The following is a 19,924-nucleotide window of genomic DNA, read 5'->3' on the forward strand; positions in this document are numbered from 1 at the left end:
CTTCCCGATGTCCGCTGCAGCAAGAGCGGCTTTCAGAAGCGATATGAGACTTGATGCAAATATTGTGATCACAATTCTCCGATCAACCACGAACCTTGACTAGTGGCAAGAAATGCTGCGGCTGCCACTTGACATCTGAGTTGCATGGTATGCTGCGTCAACAATGGCGTGGCCGAGGAAGGAATCATTGAGAAGCGGATCAGTCTATCAGCCGCTGTCTACAGGTGGTGCCTGCTCTTTCACCAGGATATGTACCAGCCAGCAATTTCTGACGAGAAGGGAAACTACAATGTTCGATTCCACTTGTCCTCAATCTCTTCTGCGTCGTTCTAACTTGACATGCTTTCTATCTCCCGCATCCTTTACGTCGAATTTGTTGTATCATCTATAAGACTTTACCATACTTACAGCATATCTTCATTCACGCTCGCTACATACTAGAGGTGTCTTTACAATATTGCCTCATTGTCGACGAGCCTTAACATCAAACCCACAATTGTACAGAATTCATCGAGCTGCGCACGTCCGGTTGCCCGTCATGAGGTATATGCGAGACAAGGCGGCTAAATCTCTCTATATGCCCGGGACATCACTACGAAGATTTGAACGGCTGTGTCGCCACTGTGGTAGCCACTTGAAGAAAGAAATAAAGATGGCTCGAGATTCCCTTCGTCTCAACATCCCCTGGCGCAAGTGCAATGTCCACAAGTCAGCCAAACACAAGTACAATCTAGACTTGGACGATGTTTATGTCTACGAGATTGGTTTCGTTGGAGAAAGCTACCAGTGTCCGCGACACTGTGCAAGGAGTGGCTGCATTCGCCCTGTTGAAGAAGGCGCTGGCGTTGACTCAGACAACCCTGAGGAGGTCGAAGTGGGAGTCGCTGAGGATGAATTCTCGTCCATGTATGCCAGCACTGGCTCGTCCTGCAACCCCATTGATGAAGAGACATCAGACGACTGCGATGCGGACTCTCGTGACTGGGCCAGTCCAGATGGACGGAGGGTCCCGTCTTTACTTGATTCTCAAGCGATACAAGTAGACGGCTATGATTCAGAGACGCCACTATTTAGTCCGCGCAGCCTGACCTCGAGTTCTTCAGGCGACTTGCTGTCGGTATTCAGCAGTGATACCGTGGTAAGCAGATGCACCGCCTATGGAGAAGGTGTGTCTGCCGACGAGGACGACTCCCGTATTTGTCCCCGCCAATGTCTCAACCCGGACAATATGGAAGATTGGAGCATTGACGGGCACGGTTACCTGTGGCCGAATGCAATCTTGAGAGGCTGTACGGTTACTTTGGTTGAGAGAGCTGAGCCGCGGAGGCGATGATTGCACTACTTGGTGACAACTGGTCGACTCACTGGGACACTCGTTCTGGTATGGTGTAGGAATTATACTCTCTGCGCCGATATGTAGTTGTCTAATTCGAAGCTGATACCTGTCTGACTGCTGTGCTTGGAGCTGCTCCGTTCATCGGCTTGTTTCTCCAAACACCTTCACCAACCTGCGCAGTTGTCGGCTCCATCTTGCGGGGAAGCAACAAACCTCATGGACAAAAACCACCGGCCAGGAACCTTGCCGTCGATTAGAGTCTCAGTAACCCTACGCACAAACAATCTGTGAGACAAAAGACATACTCGACCATGGGCTCTTCCGATCAAGAGGTGTACGTGACAGTATCCGCCCTCGAGGGCGGACAGCTCACTCTACCAGAACGTCTGTTCGTTACCGATGCGGACCCAGAAAAGAAAGCCACAGTTCCTTCTCTGTCGTTTTTGATCCAGCATCCCTCGCCTGATGGGAAAGTCACCAAGTTCGTCTTCGATCTGGGTCTCAAGCGTGATCTGACAAAATATCCGCCTGCGCAACAAGCTCATATTTCCAACCGTCAACCAACCATCCTCCATCCAGATTGCGCGGATAGTCTACGAGCTGGGGGACTTGATCCCGCAAGAGATATTGACATAGTCATGTTGTCTCACGTACACTGGGACCATGAAGGCACTCCGGATGATTTCCCCAACTCTCAGTTCGTTGTCGGGTCCGGGACACTTCACCTGCTGCAGAACGGAGCGCCGCCTCACTACCCCAAAGACATCTTCAATCCAGATCTCCTACCCAAAGATCGCACGGCCGAACTGCCACCGACAACGAAGGAAAGCACCACAGCTGCCAAGTCGCAGACCACACATACGTGGAAACCCTTTGCGGGATTCCCCAATACGGTTGATTTCTTTGGCGACGGCAGCTTGTACATTGTCGATTCCCCGGGACACTTGTTCGGCCACGTCAACGTCCTCGCACGTCTCAGTCAGACCAAGTGGGTGTACTTGGGCGGGGACTGTTGCCATGACCCGAGAATCCTTACGGGCGAAAGGGATATTGCGTTATACGATGACGGACATGGCGGGTTGAGGTCTGTGCATGTGGACACGGAGCAGGCGAAAGACACTCTGGCAAAGATTGGACCGTTGCTGAAGAAGCCTTGTCCTGTATTTGCTGCGGGAGAGGGCGGGGAGCAAGTGGAAGTGGAAGTGATTGTTGCCCACGACAAGGGATGGAGGGAGTCGAATAAGAGCAGGTTCTTCCCGGGGACGCTGTAAAAAGGTCTGTCTTGGGAGGTGGTCTCTCGGACAGGAGATGTGATTCACCCTCTAGTGCTACTGGCCTTTTGCAATAGTCTCTAATGTCTGAGGCCCATCCATACCTGACAGCCCACTTCCTAAACGAGTCTCTGTATAAGTTTCAGTCATCTAAGGCTCCTTTGGTCTACTGTTGATATGGGCGGTCAGACGAGAGACTTAAGACGACAGCTGTGCTCTGTCTGGTCTACTACTCCCCCTGAAATTCAAGCCTTGTGAGCCAGGTTATCCACCTCTAAAGCTCCATCTAGGAGCGAGTTTTGGGGGAATTTGACATATTTTCCCTGCCGCTTGAATTGTCTATTCTCGGACTTATGGTCGATATCAGGAATTACTCTCCACCACAGAGTCTTGTGTTTGTGTGACCCGTTATTTACCCTGAGGGCCTGATTGATACCATGTTGGAGAATGATTGCCCCAAGTGCCTCCCCACCTTCAGACCGAGGCTGCAAAATTCAAGCCTTTCAAAGCACTCTCTCAACTGACTGATCTTCCCCTCTCCATCCCTCGCCCTTTCGCCACCTTTGCCTTCGTTCCCCCAAACTCCAACATTCATCCTCTGACTCTGCCCACAGTACCTCATCCTCGGTAGGGGGACACGACTGTTCCCTTTCTCCAAACCTCGTTCTGAAGCTGGAGAGGCACAACTCTGCGTGAGGGACAAAGTCACCCACCCGCCCACCACCCCACCACCTCACGAGAAACGTTCCCGAGAAACCTCGTACTTTGTTACATTTCAAACCGTTTTCCCGCATCTCAAGTGCCGCACAAGAATGAGGAGCCCATCCCATTGGAGTCTTCCCGGCATCAACTCCGAAAGGGTGGAGTGGCCGGTTCGGCGGTGCCCAGAAAGGGCCCAAAAACCACGTCGACGACACGTCCTGTGTTGGTTGTCTTTGAACATCATCTCGCATAATACATACATACGTAGGGAGAAACCGCGAGGCTGACATACCTAGTTGAAAAAAACAACAACAAAACAATACTAGGAAAACAAACAGAAAAACAAGTCGTGTGCATTCTCGGCTTGTCTGTACTTACTTACTACACGAAACTCAGTGAGGCAGATAAAGACCAGACTACCTGAACCACGAGGACTAGATTTGTCGACAGCATGCCTTCTCCTCAAGATACCGTCGCCTTCATCGGTAAGGGCGGCCAGCAAATCCAACGATGGTCTGAAGCAGTCTTTCTAACAAGTTTCCTCTAGGCATCGGCGTTATGGGCTACTCCATGGCCGTCAACCTGCGCGCCAAACTCCCCTCCACGTCCACCCTCCTGATTTGCGACGTCTCAGAAGCCGCGCTGAAGAAGTTCCAAGCCGAAAACTCCTCCAAAGGCCCCGTCGAGGTCGTGGCAAGTGGTTACGACGCGATCAAGCGGGCAAATACCCTGATAACCATGCTCCCCACCGCGGCGGCCGTAGAGAAAGTGTACCTGGACCCGACCACGGGCGTCATCCAGGGCGCGATCGAGGCCTCCAAGGAGGGGAACCCCCAGAAGAAGCTGATAATGGAGTGCGGCACGATCGAGACGGCCACCATCCTGAAAGTCGCGGCCGCTACCAAGGAGGCCGCACCGAAACTCGCCTCGGGAGCGACCCTAGACTTTGTCGACGCCCCCGTGAGCGGCGGACCCATGGGCGCCGAGGCGGGCACGTTGACATTCATGGTCGGGGCGTCGACTAAGGAAGCCTTCGAGCACGCCAAGGAGTACCTCCAACACATGGGTAAGAAGGACAGCATATTCCACTGCGGCGACGTCGGCGCGGGGACCGCCTTCAAGGTCATCAACAACTACCTGTCGGCCATCACCAGTCTCGCGGCGAGCGAAGCGCTCAACATCGGCGCCAAGATGGGCCTGGACCTGAAACTGCTCACCGACGTCATCAACGTCAGCGGTGGCCAGTGCTGGGTCACGTCGCAGTCCAACCCCGTCCCGGGCATCCACGCCAACGCCCCCGCCAGCCGGGGCTACGAGGGCGGCTTCCGCATCGAGCTGTGCAAGCACGTGCTCGAGATGGGTTCGTCACTGGCCGACATGGTGGGCGCGAGGACCATCCTCGACAAGCCCACCTTGGCCGCCTTTGACGAAGCCATGGCGGATCAGAGGTACAAGGGCAAGGATGCCCGTGTTGTTTATAAGTGGTTGAACGACCAGGGACGGTAGCGAGAAGGAGATATAGCAGAGACAGAAATAAAATGAGGCGAGATACCCAAAAGAAGACAAAGAACAAACCAGGACTCGTCCGGCTTCAAAAACCACACAATGTTTTTACGCCATATGGCTTCAATTTTCCTACTCTTGGTGAATTCATTTAGTTCTACAAGTAGTTCGAAGACTCGGTTCTTTGGCGTGGCGTGGTATGCCAGCCCTTCCAAAGGTCGACTCTCAAAGATGATACCGTCAACGACACCATCGGACATTGTTGACACGCGAGTAGTCCCGCTGATAGCACCATCATGTCGAAAGGTGATCTAAGATATGAGACTGCTGTGGCAGACTTCGATCCTTGGGCATGTTGAACGACGTCTCCTGGTCTTCATTATCGTCATCGGTCGCCACTCGCAGTTTCAGTCGCCAGCCGCAACATTCTGCTTGCGCAAGGATGATATATCAGGCTCTTGCAGAGCCGCTGGCCAATTTGCGTCCTCATTATGCCTCCGGGCAGCGTGTGATGTTGGCCCCTGTGCCCAAGGGCAATGGTCAATCGCTAGACAGCTGTATCAGTGAGCCAGCAAGCATTCGGTGCAATCTGCCAGTCTCTGCAGCCAAGTAAGCTTAGATATGCCCCAAATTTTGCGTATCTAGAGAAGGACTCGAGGCGAAATCGGCGAGGAGTAGCATATCCAGCCGGAGCATGACCCTTCTGTATTCAACACGCATTTGGTGACAATACACCATGGCGAACGCTGTTGCCGTGAAAGGGCCTTTGTGGAATTGCAACAAGCTGGAAATTTCGAGAGTGAAATCACAGCGCACAATCTCAGCATATTCACTTCATCCTGCTTCGAGCATATCGGCATAAATGTTCAGGCTGGTTCCAATGACATCGACGATTGCCCATGTCTGAGCCCCGCGAAACACCTGCGCCCATACCCTTAGCACGCCCGCGCTGAGGTATTTCATTGCAGCGGGTGAGTCGATAGGCACATCTACAGGCATGGCAAACTCTGTCTCGTCCAGCATGGTCTTAACCAAGGTCGCTATTTTCCGCTCGTCATTTGTTATCGCAGGACCCGAGTTAGGCAGGCTCAATGCCTCCAGCCATTTACTGAGCAGGAAAGCGCACTCCAATGTGCACAAAGAATGCTGGATGGACCACATGAAGGTCTGCGTTTGTGCAACAAGATGGATGCCGATCTTGACTGGGATGCTTAGGGCATGGGCAGAATGTAGGACGGCGCGGACGAGCTTCGGTGTCCGCTTGACAGAAGGACTGTCTCGAAAGGCGTTGGCGATCTGAACCGGGTCGCGAGTATCCAGTGCCCGTCCCGGTCCCAAGTCAACATTGAGTCGAATATATGCAAGTCGCAGGAGCGCGGTGGAGTTGAAAGTCACTGGCCCATTCGGGTTCATCGGATCAAGGGATGATTCAGGGTTGCGTTTCCATGCCAACTGCCAATTCCTTAGAGCCTGTTCTATGGCAGCGACATCGTCGGACCGCAGGTCACCGTCGTGGTCAAGACGATAGCGAGAGATTTGGCGGACGAAGAAAATATGTTGTAGCAGTGCGTGGACGAGGACGTAATTCCCCAACGAAGAGTTGTACGTAGTGACATCGTTGCCGTTGCGGGAGAACAGGCGATGTAAGGCTGTCTGAAATTCGGTCTCAGGTATTGAACGGGCCCGCAATTCCTTCCATTTGCTTGCAGTTGGCGCCTTGAATTCCGCGGCGTTAGAAGGTAGCGTGAGATCAACTTCGGAAGCTAGGATAAGGGAAGGGACGTTGTAAACGATGGTTTGCAGGTTGAAGAAGCAGAAGACGATGAACTTGGTACGTTTAGTTGTCTCACGTCGAATCCAGTCTGTCCAGCTAATGTCATCGGGCATTGGCTGACTCTTGAATCCGTCGTCTCTCACCAGCGTTGCCAAAACGCTCTGTATTGCAAGCGCCTCGCGAAGGATTTCCCGGTGCTTGGCCCAAGTTGCCATGGCCATAAGCAACAACAGCGCCTGTGCTGTTTGCATCAGATCTTCTTTCTGCATGCCAGAGTCGAAATCTGGCTGAGACGGGAGACCCAAGCAGCCTGACATGGAGTTGCTACGCGGTGTCTCTCCCGTCGCCAAGTCGCTAGATTTCCCGTGTCCGGAATATTGTGGCGACACTTCTGACGACCGATGGAAAGCGGCCAACCTGGCGTCTCTCTGGCGGATGCGTTGCATGGCTATTGATTGACTGACCGAAAACAGTTCAACCCCTTTTTGTCCCTCAAAGCAATACTGCGCACCGACAGCTGCCATTGCCAAAATCAGCTCGATGCAACTGTTATTCACAGACAAAGTGGGAATATGAAGGAAAGGCAGGTGTTCGTGAAAGCCGTTGACATAACCGGCCAGATATCTTGACAATGCCAGTCTAGATGGGAGCTGAAAGGTACTTGGCACGACGTGAGCAAACTCCGCCAACTTCAAGGAGACGTTTTGCCGGTCTTCAATATTGATGTCGGATAGCGGACGGTGGATGCTGTCCTGCTCGCTCTGCGGCGCTGACGGACTTTCTTCCGGTTGCAGCGACGGTAGGCGTGACCCGAAGCGCGAGAATGAGCCCGAATCTTCAGGGTGATCAGGATTAGGGAGTGCGCGAGATGCAGGTCGTGAGATTTGACGAGGTTCGGTGGTCGGGAGCACGTCCGTCGGGTGCGTGAAGGACTCGGGTGAGAAGAACGGTATGGGCTGTTCGGCGCTGATCATAGACGAAAAATGGTAAGACGATAGAGCACCGTTGTCCATGAAATTTGCCAGATCTTGCAGAGAGTCCTCGAAATCAAATCCCACAAGGCCATTAAGCTGATCCGCCGGAGCTGTAATGGGGGCTTGCGAAGTCGGCTCGGGTAGGAACTGGTCCTGGACAGGGAATATCGGTGTCGCCATATGGTTGGGCTGTCGCAGGGAAGCGTGGGCTTGTGTGTCCTGAGGTCGAGCATGCTCGGCAGCCATCAGCAATGTTGCGAAGGAGAGGTCATGACCATTGGGCGTAGTGCCCGTATTCTGAGTCGAGTTTGCAGGGAGGTAGCTGGACACTATGTTTTGGGAGGCGTTGAAATCGTTGGAGGTCAAGCTGGGAGCATCGGTGAGATCCAAAGTGTGGTGCTCGTCGGTGTTTCGCCGTTTTCGACCTGTGGTTGCTGTCGTCGAACCCGCGGATCCAGCGCTCTGGCCGTTTCTACCGTTTCTGCCCCAGCGCTCAGCATCGTGACTGAGTCTCTCGTGTCGAACCAGAAGGTCGCTCCAATAAAGTCAGCCGCCAATGCTTGTAACACCTAAGGGCCAGCGAAGTAAGGTACCTTCGTGTGAACTTGCTGTCGCATTGATTACAGGCGAAAGGTTTCTCTCGAGTATCTGAGGAGAAGTCAGGACAAATGCGCATATGAAGCTAAAAGGTGCCAGAGAGCCATACGCGTCCGTTCATGCCGTTGAAGATGCTCTAGGCGCGCAAACAGCCGTTGGCAGTGTTTACACTCGAATCTTTTCGGCTTCTTTGGGGGTGGCTCCTGTTTCCGCTCTTCCTCCAACACTGAGCCGTCAATCTCCGCATTGATAATGTCTTCAGTCATGGGCTCAAAAGCATTTCTGCCAGTCGCTATGAGGAGGAAGGGGGGAACTTGGGGGGGTTGCCCAAAGAGCTATCTAGGCAAAAAGCTCGAATTGCTTGTGTGATGGAAATGAAGCTCTGGGGGAAGTTTTCTGGGGTGGCAGTGGAGGGATTGGTGGTGGCAGCAGGGCGGTGGACGCCGCATGTGCAGGCGAGCAGGATTCGCGGTTCGCCGAGCCTTCGCAGGTGAAAAACATGGGGCGAACAGCGCCGGGGGCTACATGTTGCGGGGCACCTTACCTATTGACAAGGGATGTGCGTTTACCTAGGATGGTAGAAGAAGCCACTAGAAGGCCTAAGATGCACCGAAGGGGGGGAGGCGGTGGACATGCCCAGACTTCTAAGCGCCACCACCTATAAGTGACATTCCCGAGTACCAAAACCGAGAGGCCGCACTGCCAGAGTCAGCTGAAGACCTGGAGTACTCGAGGAGTGCAGGAGGTAAGCGATTGGCGGAAGGTCGCTGCATTCTATCCGCAGTTGGGCGAGATCACCCTATCCCTCACTCACTTGTACACACCTCCGCAACACAGGAATCAGTATGCTGCCTACTACTGTGCCTAGCGGTCTCTTTACATATTTGCCTTTTGTCGTGGAACAGACGGTTCGCTGAATCAGGACCAACTTGCAGGCAGTCGGATGAAACGAGAACAGATTTCATCTGCGGGGGTTTCTCGCTAGACTACACCTTCTGTCTCCCGATACAGAACCACCCAGCGAATGCAGCACCTCGAAGACCTCATCAATTCTACGTCTATATCCAAGGATCTTCAACTTCACCTGCCGGTTCAACAAGTAGCCATGTGGAACACTCGAGGTCATCCCGGCCCGGATGCTCATTTTATTGGAGAAGTTTGAAAACATGCCGAAGCTGCTTTTGGCCATTCTCCTTACCCCAACGGCCATCCTCCAGCAAGTGGGACCGTGGTTGGCATCCGATCTTGGTTCATATCGATCTTGCTAAAAGCCAAAGGACTCCTTCAGGTCATATTAATCAACACGACGTTGATTGCTCGTCCGATACAAGACTCAGAGGCTGCACCGGCGGCATGTCTTCCCCGTATGTGAGCCAGGCACCGCCATCACCGCCAGAAAGCCCCTCCGAAGCGACGGTCGAAGTGTACGCTCTTTCTGCCGGCCATTTCTCGCTTCCGGAACGTTTCTTTGTTCATCCAGCCTCGCAGACCGCCCGGAGAACTGTGCCCTCTCTGTCTTTCCTGATAGTCCACCAAGATCAAGAGACTGGTCAAACAACACGGATAGTATTCGACCTAGGTCTCCGGCGAGACCTGAACAGATACGCGCCACCGATCCAGAAACATGTCGAGACCAGACAACCCATGACAACCCTCCCTGATGTGACTGCCAGTCTCGCCGCTGGTGGACTCACACCCGACGACATTCATTATGTCATCTACTCGCATGTAAGTCTTCCCTAATTACATCCCACTCCCAGGCTAATGAAGAGGTCAAACAGGTCCATTGGGATCATGTGGGAGAACCTCGAGACTTCCCTAAAAGTACCTTTGTGATAGGGAGCGGTGCCAATGCGTTGCTACAGGGCCATGGCTCATTACGAGGGAGTCATTCGTTCTTCGAATCCGACTTAATACCAGCTGAAAGGACAATCGAGCTTTCCAACCCTTACGAAGACATAGAGGAAGAAGCCAAGAAACCATCCTTAGATTCTCACGGTCCCGATTTTGTTCAAGAATGGAAAGCCCACGGAAATCTACCTCGGGTCCTCGACATATTCCATGATGGCAGCCTCCTTATTGTTGACGCTCCTGGTCATCTTCCCGGCCACATCAACCTGTTGGCACGGACAAGTCCTACGAGCAGTGTCTATTTGGCCGGAGATGCGTGTCACGATAGACGTATCATGAGGAAGGAGAGAAAAATCGGAGAGTGGCTCGACGAGCATGGACACATTTGTTGTATCCACGCGGATAAGAAACTGGCCGAGCAAACCATTGAAAGAATCCAACATCTGGAGTCGACGGGAGTCGAGGTGATTTTTGCGCATGATTTTGAGTGGGAAGAGGATCCAGCCAACCGATCAAGGTTCTTTGGGAGCTCATGAATTTGGATACCATGCCTGAGCGTGGTCACACTAGAAGCGAGGCCTTTCTAGTCCGTTGATATCTATCGTTAGCAAACATATCACTGGGTGCAGACAACCCCACGAAATTGCCAATCATGCTCTTTGTTTCTCTCACCCATCGTCCTGGTGTGCCCAGGGTCTATGTCGGGACTCAATATGGTATCCCGAGGGTATTGGGAGTGGGGTAGGTTGGAATAACAGATCGTATGTCTCGGTACATAAATGCGGACGTGGGACGGCCACACAGCCAAATTGCTGGTCGCCGTGGACGAGTAGTTGAAAATGGAAATACATTGTTTCCCCACTCACCACCACTTTTCTGAGCAACCACTTTTCTCCAATCCAGTTCGAGCACCGGTTACTTGCAGATTCCTGCCTTTACAGTGGTTGCATAGCCGTGTGGCATAAATGCAACGACTGTGAGGGTTGCGATGATATCGTGTTCTCATCTTCCTTGAGTGCATAGCCACTACGAATACGAAGGCATGACCTCGCCAGAACCACCCTCGAAATTGACGACCTGCAACTCTCACGGGGGTACCTACTAGGTTGGAGCACTGAGACGGACGAATATTGGAAAAGTATGGCGAGGCTCAGCCATCAGCTCTCCGAAGCCAGTGTTGATCTCATTGCGACGTCAGAGAAGAGCTGGTCATCTCCCGATATCCAACAACTGATGTTGTCCGCAACTGTTGGTGCTGCTCCAACGGATCTCTACATTCCGGACATGTGTGAAGACATGACGATGCCGCATTGAAAGAGGGGACCAAAGCAAGCGAGATAATTGACGGGATCTAAGTAACAACATCGCGGGTCTTCCATGCCTGCGACAAGGGGCTCCCCTTACTAGTCGAAATCATGAAAGAGGTGGCCATACATCAAAACAATGCTTCTGCAGATTAACATCTCGACGAGGAGGGAGCTTTCGGAAGACTAGGGGGTATTGGCCTACCATCTCGAGTACCGTAACCCTGGAACGAGAGTCTTATGGACCCATCTCAACCTTAACCCACGCAGACAATGGTGGAAGTATGTTGGAGCCCGAGGTGAGCCGTGCCTTATCTTCGGAGGAAGCAGGCCATGAGATCACACTGACAGAGGTACCAGGAGGTAAGAGTTATTATCCTGGGCACCCGATACTGCTACCCACCCACCTCTAGGTTCAGCGTTGAAGTTGCGCATGAGAATGTCTGGAAGTATGGCGGGATATTGGGGGAATCATGGAAGTGTTGAAAGTTGCCACTCGACGCAATCTACCTTCAACTGTATGGGATATCGCCACCGGTATTTCCCTATTCTGGCAGAGCGACTGAGCAAATCATCACAAGGCTGTGGGTGTTGACACCGACGAGGCCCAGTTTTGTACCGAGTCAGCCTCCAAAAAGCATCCACACGCAGAGTCATGCATCCAAAAAATCTAATGTTGGCAATGACCGTTCCCACCAGCCTCTAAAACTGTGTCCATCACCTGTCTCGAACTGGGAGGACAGATCCGAGCATCCACCGCCACGCTCTCTCTCTCTCACGACGTCCACTTCTCCAACAATATGCCTTCAGGATAAGTGCCGATTGGAGAAACCCCCAATCTCCGCAGCGTCCGTAAGCAGGACGCTGTAGTTACATCGACCGTTGACAGCTAGCGCGTTTCCTGACTACCTCGAAGCATTGCCGATCAGCGATCTATGCCGTCTCTGTACTGGGCCCAGCCTAGGATCTGCTACATCACTAATCCGGTTTGAATCAACCGGTGCCACCAATGGGACTTAGAATGACACCGGACGGCGTTCTGACATGAACATGGGCCCGCCTTGGCCACCGAGACAGAAATGGCTATGGCCCTTCGCGAGAGCACCACAGAACACTCAGGCCATCAGGGTTCCTCCCCGGAATTTCTCCTAGATGTCAGTGTCCCTGCCTCGTCTGCTCAGTGCACAAGTCCTTGTTCCCTTCTACCCGCTTGATCAGGAGAGATATCCACCTGCTGGGAATTTCTACAGAGGGCTTTCCCCACGTGGCTTGCTTCTGGACTTCGGTACCCCAACTGGCTTGAGAATGATAAGCTGGACTCCAGGACAAAGATTCTCGTCTCTCGATAAACACACCAACCGGCTCTCATATCCACGAAGCCCAAATTTCCCTATAGTCACCTTCCATACCGTGGAAAAAGGATAACAAACATGGCCATGGAGAACCCGGCCGATGAACTCAAGCAAAAGGCTGAGATCGAGGAGTACATCACAGATGACCGCTCTAGAGAGGCTATCGAGTTCGAGAAGAAAGAAGCCAAGTTGCGGCGCAAGCTCGATCTCTACATAGCCCCCGTCATGATGCTTCTCATGCTCATCAGTTACCTTGACCGTGGGAATATTGGGTTCGCGGCCACCCAAGGCATGGCTGATGATATCGGTCTACATGGCAATCAGCTCAACGTATGCTGCCTCAAACCACGCAATTTTGACAAATCCACTAACTGGGTGACAGACTGCCGTCTCTATCTTTTATTGCACATATGTCCTGGCAGAGCTACCCACCTCGTTATACGTCAAACGACTTCAATTCCACCGAGTCATCCCTATCATCACCTTTTGCTGGGGACTTGTGTGTATGTGCATGGGATTCATCCAGAACTTCGCGGGTCTCTGTGTCTGCAGAATCCTGTTGGGCTGGTTTGAAGGGTACGTTATTCCCACCTATTGAAGCAATCGACGAAAGACGGGACTGATGTCGTGCATTTAGCTGTTTGTTTCCTTCCATGACCTTGTTCTTGGCCAACTGGTACAGACGAGAAGAATTGGCTCAAAGGATATCCTATCTCTTCAGTGAGTACTATAACCCCTGCGACATCGGCTAAGACTAACGCGACATAGTTGCCTCTGCGCTCTCCGGCGCTTTCGGTGGTCTCATCGCCTTTGGCATCCTGTACATGGATGGCGTCGCCGATTACCCTGGTTGGCGGTGGCTCTATATCCTGGAGGGTCTTATCACGCTCGTCTTCGCTGCCATGTGCATTTATCTGGTCCCAAAGAACTACCAGACCGCCTACTTCCTCAATGACGAAGACAAGAAAATCATGGCTGTCCGTGCCGAGCTATCAGAATCCTACTCGGGAGGCGACGGCCACTACAAACTCAGCGATCTCAAGCTGGCCTGGAAAGACACGAAGACTTGGTTGCACGGTGTCAGTCAGATTGCCGTGGTCACCATTCTCTATGGTTTTGGCACTTTCTTGCCCATTATCATCAAGAACGGACTGCATTACTCCACCAAACAAGCTCAATATCTCGTGATTCCCGTCAATCTCTGGGGAGCAATCGTCTACGCCGTCGGTGCAGTCATCTCCGACAGATACCACAAGAGGTTCTTGATCATGGTGATTTGTGCTCCTGTCGGCATTGCAGGATACGCCATCCTTCTGAGAATGGACGACGTCTCGGTGGGAGTCCAATATTTCGCAACTTATCTCATCGCCACCGCATGCTTCCTCTGTACCGGCGGTAATATTGCCTGGCTGTCTGGCAACGTGGCACCTGACGGGAAGAGAGCTGCAAGTTTGGGTAAGTCGTCTCCGCTGGCTGATCACGATGTTTTCTTTTTGCTGATGACCCGTCCGTAGGTACCCAGCTCACCCTCACCAACCTTGGCGGTATCATTTCCGGCCAGATCTACGCGTCCACGGACGCGCCTAAATTTGTTCTCGGCCACGCCTGGTCCCTGGGCAGTCTGGCTTTCGCCTTCATTGTCTTCAACATTCTGTACGTGCTCTACAAGAAGCGCGAGGCCCGCAAGGAGGAGCTCCGCTCTCAAGGTGTGGTTACGCCGCCCCAGGAGTTCACCGACAAATCGCCCGAATTCAAATACCAGCTCTAAACCCGAATGGTACTGGGATGAAGGTCGGAGGCGATATTGAGGATCCTCGGCTGGTTGTCACGAGGCAAATCCTGCACTGTGTTGTTGTGGGCCTGGACTCTTCCAAATAGCAGAATGAATGTAGTCACAAAATCCTTCTACAAAAACCGCATCTTCATCATAATCATGGTCAGACCACGTTCCTGTTAAGAGGCGAATATCTGGTCCCGCAAACGTCCAGCGCCCCGCGTCTCTGTATGTGTGTTATGTGACCAGCTCCGGAGTATCCGTGAATATATCACAACAATTCGAGGCTGGAACTTTTGACAGTCCCATGACCACGTACATAGCATCTTTTTGGTGGTCTGTGTTTCGCGGCTCTCCAGAAGCCACCTCCCCAAGGAGGCTGCCAGGGAAGCCAGGCAATGTGATTCATAGCATCTCAGGGTCAATAGCCCGTGGCATGGGGATGGAAAAAGCCTCGTGGCAGTGGCAGTGGCAACGGCATATTGGAGAACATGTGCCCGGTGACCATAGGTTGTAGGGCTTCTCGACCCGGTCAGTCCACTCGAAACACGATGGGCCTTCCTGCCTACCTACATACCCACCGCACATGGCCTGGTGTCTGGAAGCAAAGCCTGGAAGCGGTTGCTGAGTGAGCTGGGAGGAAGAGAAGGCTGGACGGACGATTTGTCCTGGCGCTTCTTCTCCTCCAAAAAAAGGGGGAGGGGAGGTTGGAGGGAGGGCCGTACAATAGTCGGATCCCTGCTCTGCTCTGCCCTGCCCTGCCCTCTGCCTTGCTCACGCAGGAAGCACCCTCGGATCCGGTGCGGCGGCACTGTGCCCCAACCTGGGAAACGTGAACCTGGTGATCCTGTCGAAATCGGGGGCCTTGTCGTGTGTCCAGACCCCAACGGACCGGTGGCCAACAGGGAATGTCCCGAATCCTTTCGAGTCGATCACGACCTCTCTGTCCTCCCAGCCGAGAATGTCCCTCCACCTCTCCCCAATGTGCCTGTGACCCACAAACATTCGCTTCGACCGCCGGTCCCAGCTATTGGTCATGACGACCGCGAGGCCGGCCCCGTTCGCTCTGGATTTGTGGCCCAGTCGCGTCCAGCCAATGCAGTCCTCCAAATCGAGATAGTCCCTCTGCGGGCCATGGGCGTAGAGCTTCCTCGCGGCGACGAGGCGCGCAAGCTTGCCACCGCACGACGGGAGTCGAGGCCGCGGTCCATGGTTGCCAAAGACGTCCCCCCAGAAGACGCAGGGGGTTCCGCCGTTGTGGCGAAGCAGAATCAGTGCGTAAGCCAGCGGCACGAACCACTCTTCGACGGGCGCAGCCAGAGACTGCGTTTCTTGTGTGTCGTGGTTCGCAACGAACGTCTAGGAGCACGGGGCTCGTCAGAATTTTTGCAAAATTTCGGCACGTTCGGGAACATCGTGTTGAAAGGGTCTTACCACTGCATGGGTATGATCCTTCTGTACCAGGGTCCCGTCCAAGATCGTTCTCAAATCATGCTTCCTGCCCTTTGAAAAGTCGCTAAACGTGTATACCAGCTGAACATCAAACAAATTCAACCGCCCATGACATCTCCGGATGACTGAAGACAATGTGTCCACATCAGAATCCCAATATTCTCCAACGAAAAATAACTTTTTCCCTCGCAATGATTTCGTGTCGAGATGTGCAAGAAAGTCTGCCAGAAAGGACAGAGAATAGTGCTTGATGGCGTCCAACCGGAAGCCGCCAAGGTTCAGCAGCGAGGTTATCCAAGTTCCCCAGTTGAAGATATCCTCCTGCACAGCAGCATGCGAGTGATCAAGGTCTGCGAACATCCTGTGGGACAATGTGTGAGTTTCGTGGGTTCTCCAACTCCAAAGTAGTGCGAGATATCCGGGCAGAGCAACCTACAAATAGTCATAATTCCCCAGCTCCTTACTGACATCGTGTGCCCAGTCACTTCGCTTCCCTTCGCCAACGAGTTTGAAGATGCCGTGGTCTTTCGTGCGGGAATCGTAGTCGACCCCAGAAAAATGCTTCCAATTGTATTTCATGTCCGAGTACTTCGTGCCGCGCCCAGGAAAGGTGAACTTGGTCCATGTTTCCAGCTCATAGGGCTTGGTGAGGGCCTTTGTCCGGTCTGTTGCGTACTTAGCCCCAGTTGATTCATTGTTATGGCTGCCACTTACCATGAGAGTCGACCTTGACGCCCCAGCTCACTTCTTTTCCGTCTGGAGAGGCTTTGTGATTGAGGACAGCATCCCAGAGGACGTCTATCCCCATATCTTTTGCCTTTGCACAGAAGGCTTCTAGCTCTTCCTTATGACCCCATTTCGTTCTTGACGGTTTACCGTTTTTCTTCGCGTCAAACTCACCAAGATCCCAAAGGTCGTATATCCCGTACCCATTGTCATGCACCGATGTGGCTTTGCAGCCCGGAGGAATCCAGATGTGCGAGATGCCCAAGGCAGAGAGATGTGGAAGCAGAGCTGTCAGGGTGTCGTAGTGGCTCGCATTCGGGAGGGCACTGTCGCTTGAAGACGGCGGGAGATACCACTCAAACGCTTGGAACAATGTCCTGTTGTCTTCCGGTTTTGGATCTTTGGGCTGTAAGCTAGTGCCACCAGACAAGATTACTGTGTAGTGAAAACCCCGATGAAGCGCCCGTAGACCAGATCGGGCTCATCTCTGTGTTGTCTTACCTTCTAATCCGGTGATGCTTCCACCGCCACTTATCGTCCTCACTAAGGAGGACAGACGCTGCATTTGTAGGCGTCACAAGCGGCTTTTATTCCGATGGGATGTTGCAGTATATTCAATCAAAAGTGGTGATTACGGCTGACGACGATTGACAGTTGTTGAAGATTGCATATGAGATGTCAACGCCGCGAAGTCGATCCAAGGCGCTGAAGGAAGTCTTCGTCAAGATATGGCCAGAATCAGAGTCTAGAGTAGGATAATAAGAAACTCTATTTAATAACATTAGAGAGGGATCATCAGAATCTGATATGATTGTTGAATGATGGAGGATCGACAGGCTGAATCCTCCAGGAGTTTTCCAGGCATGGGATGTTGACCAATCAGAAGCCAGGGATTCACAAGGCTGAGGTGCATCAGGCTCCATACAAATCATCCAACGAACAAATGTCCGTACGTTATGTTATGCAGTCAAGTCGAATCTCTACGTTATCTCTTGCACAGTGACAGTGGCATTTTCTCACATGGGGAATAGACTTGGTTTCATCTCGCAAGGAACCCCGTTGAGCTATGACTCTTCCAATGGCTCAGAAATTCTTCGTGCACGTAAAACTGGAAGCATTCGCTGGATCCCCCTTTCCATTGTACTTTGATACGAGGGGATAGAGACACAAGTCCTGATGTCGAACGGTGCCATTGACCCTGAACCCGCTCGATCCAGGCAGCACTTGCGGAGCCGTTCCATTCTCCACCCATTTCCTCAAAGCCATGAGAGTGTCGTCTGGAATCGGGCCAGTTCCTCCGCCGCCACAATGTCCCACGCCGGGAGCAAAGAATACACGATAGAAATCTGTGACATTAGAATCCAAGGCTTTGACTCTTTCAAAATATTCTATCGTCCCATTCGGCATAATCAGGTTGTCAGCCAGACCTTGCCAGGTGATCATCTTTGCCCCGGAAGCTTTGAAGGCGGACAAGTTTGCATCCATGGTCCCCATGACGGCATCATATTCCACATGAGATTGATGGATCAAGCTTGGAAACTCGGCGTAAGTAATGTTGGAGGTGTTGTAGTTGGCGTCTTTGAACAAGAAATCGCGGAACCAACTGTCAGAAATACCAAATGGTTCGGCGACCGTGCTTCCATTCGTGAACGTCTCGGTCGGCGCTAACGAGCTGAAATTGGTGCCAGGAAGAATTCCATACCAGAAGGCCGTGCCATTGGCAGCGGTGGGCCCTTGCCAAATCTTCTTCACAACAGTCGCAGTCTGGCTCGAAAAGCGTCGAGTTGAACCATCCGTATGGCAGGTATAGTTCTTACCCACAAGCTCGGAAGGATCAAATTTGCAAAGTCCAGGCGCACCAATAATACCATCTTGTAGACCGTCCAGATGGTCACACGCTGCCACTGCAGCAGCGTTAACAGCGTCAAACTCACATTGAGGAGGAGAATAGTGCTCATTGTTCATCACGGTGTAGGGCCATTGCTGAGCTGGTGTGAAGTCATTCCAGTTGATTGCAGGAGCGGACGCGACGATGCCATCATAATCATCTGGGTACATCTGTGCTTCCATAAGACCTTGGCGGCCGCCGGTGGAACAGCCTTGCCAGTACGCATACTTGGGCGCAGATCCATAGAAACTGGCGGTGACTGCCTTTCCCAGCACCGTCATATCATGGACTGACCTGGACGCAAAGTCAAGGAGGAGATTCTGGTTAACATCACCTTGACTGATCAGTGCCCAGGATGTGGCGTCTCCAGAGTTGTTCTGAGCGTGTCCTGCGTCGGTAGATACGGCGGCATACCCACGCTCAACAGCCGGTGCCAACGACGACCAGGATCCAGCAACATATCCACCGCCTCCCACGCCGAGAAAGATACCATTCCATCCGGTCAGAGGAAGCCATACCTGGTTGTTGACATGATCCCCGGTCCCCGGATGAGTCAGACTAACATTGACCTGACAGAAGCTGAGTCCCGTAATGTTCTGACCAGGCCAATTGTTTGATTCGCCGGTGATATTGATGGCATAATTATCGACTACCGATGCAGTGAGAGAGGTAACGATAGCTCCTGGGACATTTGGTTTGGGAAGTGAGTTGGCGCAAGGAGCCGCACTGGGAAGAGCATTCACCCAGGGGATGGCACCAAAAATGATCCAGGGACAAAACATTCTGTTACGTCGGGGGTCGAAAATTAGTTACACTTCCCTAGACACGAGCTTGACAATTCTTATATATGCTTGAAAATGCTTGGTTCGCATGTAGACCGTTTTGGTTTGCTGGCAATTCACGAGACTCGACTCCTCACAGCCTTAGACGTTGTGGCGTTCTAAGTGCCGTCGATCCGGAAACGGCTTGTAAACCAGATAGAAGAAAATGCGGGGAAATTGAAAAACCTGCTTTTCAACAAGATATATTCAATTGCGCTTCTCAACTCCCAGCCATTGAGAAAGGACTAGGTAACGAAATGAGGAGAAATCGTCCCGAGATCGCCGTCTGCTTCGGCAGAAAGCGGTGTTGAGACCGCTCTTTGCTTTGCTTTACCTTTTTCAGCACTTGGGGGCTCTCTCGCATGCATAGATGTTCCCTTCACCGCAACAAGCAGACTAGCGAGTCTCTTTATTGGCGAAGATTGCCAATCATGTGGTATAAGAACCTGTCGGTACCCAGCGCAGTCTGTGCTGTCACACTGCACTGTTCCGGGAAAGGGTCCTCCCCCACCGTAGTACTCTGTAGCATGTTTCGGCGAGATGAAACGTTGTGAGGTGGTGTCAGTATCAGCTGACAGAGCCCTGATGATTCGCGGACT

At 52.5% G+C, this 19,924-nt stretch overlaps 7 protein-coding genes across 7 annotated transcripts; 5 read left to right on the plus strand and 2 right to left on the minus strand.

The window, feature by feature from the left end:
- Window positions 1-652: 652 nt before the first annotated feature.
- On the plus strand, window positions 653-1,333 carry AYO20_04191 (hypothetical protein; the record flags this gene model as incomplete). Its single annotated transcript, XM_022642490.1, has 1 exon — window positions 653-1,333. One exon carries the CDS (start codon window positions 653-655, stop codon window positions 1,331-1,333), a length of 681 nt encoding a protein of 226 aa, XP_022501587.1.
- A 314-nt stretch (window positions 1,334-1,647) lies between these two features.
- AYO20_04192 (hypothetical protein) lies at window positions 1,648-2,607 on the plus strand (the record flags this gene model as incomplete). The annotated part of the gene is made up of 1 exon (XM_022642491.1): window positions 1,648-2,607. One exon carries the CDS (start codon window positions 1,648-1,650, stop codon window positions 2,605-2,607), a length of 960 nt encoding a protein of 319 aa, XP_022501588.1.
- A 1,153-nt stretch (window positions 2,608-3,760) lies between these two features.
- On the plus strand, window positions 3,761-4,815 carry AYO20_04193 (hypothetical protein; the record flags this gene model as incomplete). Its single annotated transcript, XM_022642492.1, has 2 exons — window positions 3,761-3,794; window positions 3,857-4,815. The coding sequence occupies 2 exons, from the start codon at window positions 3,761-3,763 to the stop codon at window positions 4,813-4,815; spliced, it is 993 nt and encodes a 330-aa protein (XP_022501589.1).
- An 831-nt stretch (window positions 4,816-5,646) lies between these two features.
- On the minus strand, window positions 5,647-8,423 carry AYO20_04194 (hypothetical protein; the record flags this gene model as incomplete). Its single annotated transcript, XM_022642493.1, has 3 exons — window positions 5,647-8,095; window positions 8,154-8,208; window positions 8,267-8,423. The coding sequence occupies 3 exons, from the start codon at window positions 8,421-8,423 to the stop codon at window positions 5,647-5,649; spliced, it is 2,661 nt and encodes an 886-aa protein (XP_022501590.1).
- A 1,087-nt stretch (window positions 8,424-9,510) lies between these two features.
- Window positions 9,511-10,544, plus strand: AYO20_04195 (hypothetical protein; the record flags this gene model as incomplete). The annotated part of the gene is made up of 2 exons (XM_022642494.1): window positions 9,511-9,885; window positions 9,939-10,544. 2 exons carry the CDS (start codon window positions 9,511-9,513, stop codon window positions 10,542-10,544), a joined length of 981 nt encoding a protein of 326 aa, XP_022501591.1.
- A 2,198-nt stretch (window positions 10,545-12,742) lies between these two features.
- On the plus strand, window positions 12,743-14,432 carry AYO20_04196 (hypothetical protein; the record flags this gene model as incomplete). Its single annotated transcript, XM_022642495.1, has 5 exons — window positions 12,743-12,994; window positions 13,047-13,240; window positions 13,302-13,384; window positions 13,433-14,119; window positions 14,179-14,432. 5 exons carry the CDS (start codon window positions 12,743-12,745, stop codon window positions 14,430-14,432), a joined length of 1,470 nt encoding a protein of 489 aa, XP_022501592.1.
- A 780-nt stretch (window positions 14,433-15,212) lies between these two features.
- On the minus strand, window positions 15,213-19,286 carry AYO20_04197 (hypothetical protein; the record flags this gene model as incomplete). The annotated part of the gene is made up of 5 exons (XM_022642496.1): window positions 15,213-15,797; window positions 15,873-16,251; window positions 16,327-16,555; window positions 16,605-17,022; window positions 17,802-19,286. 5 exons carry the CDS (start codon window positions 19,284-19,286, stop codon window positions 15,213-15,215), a joined length of 3,096 nt encoding a protein of 1,031 aa, XP_022501593.1.
- Window positions 19,287-19,924: the final 638 nt, after the last annotated feature.

The sequence above is a fragment of the Fonsecaea nubica genome (genome assembly GCF_001646965.1).
Source record: "Fonsecaea nubica strain CBS 269.64 chromosome Unknown Scaff21, whole genome shotgun sequence".
NCBI lineage: Eukaryota > Fungi > Ascomycota > Eurotiomycetes > Chaetothyriales > Herpotrichiellaceae > Fonsecaea > Fonsecaea nubica.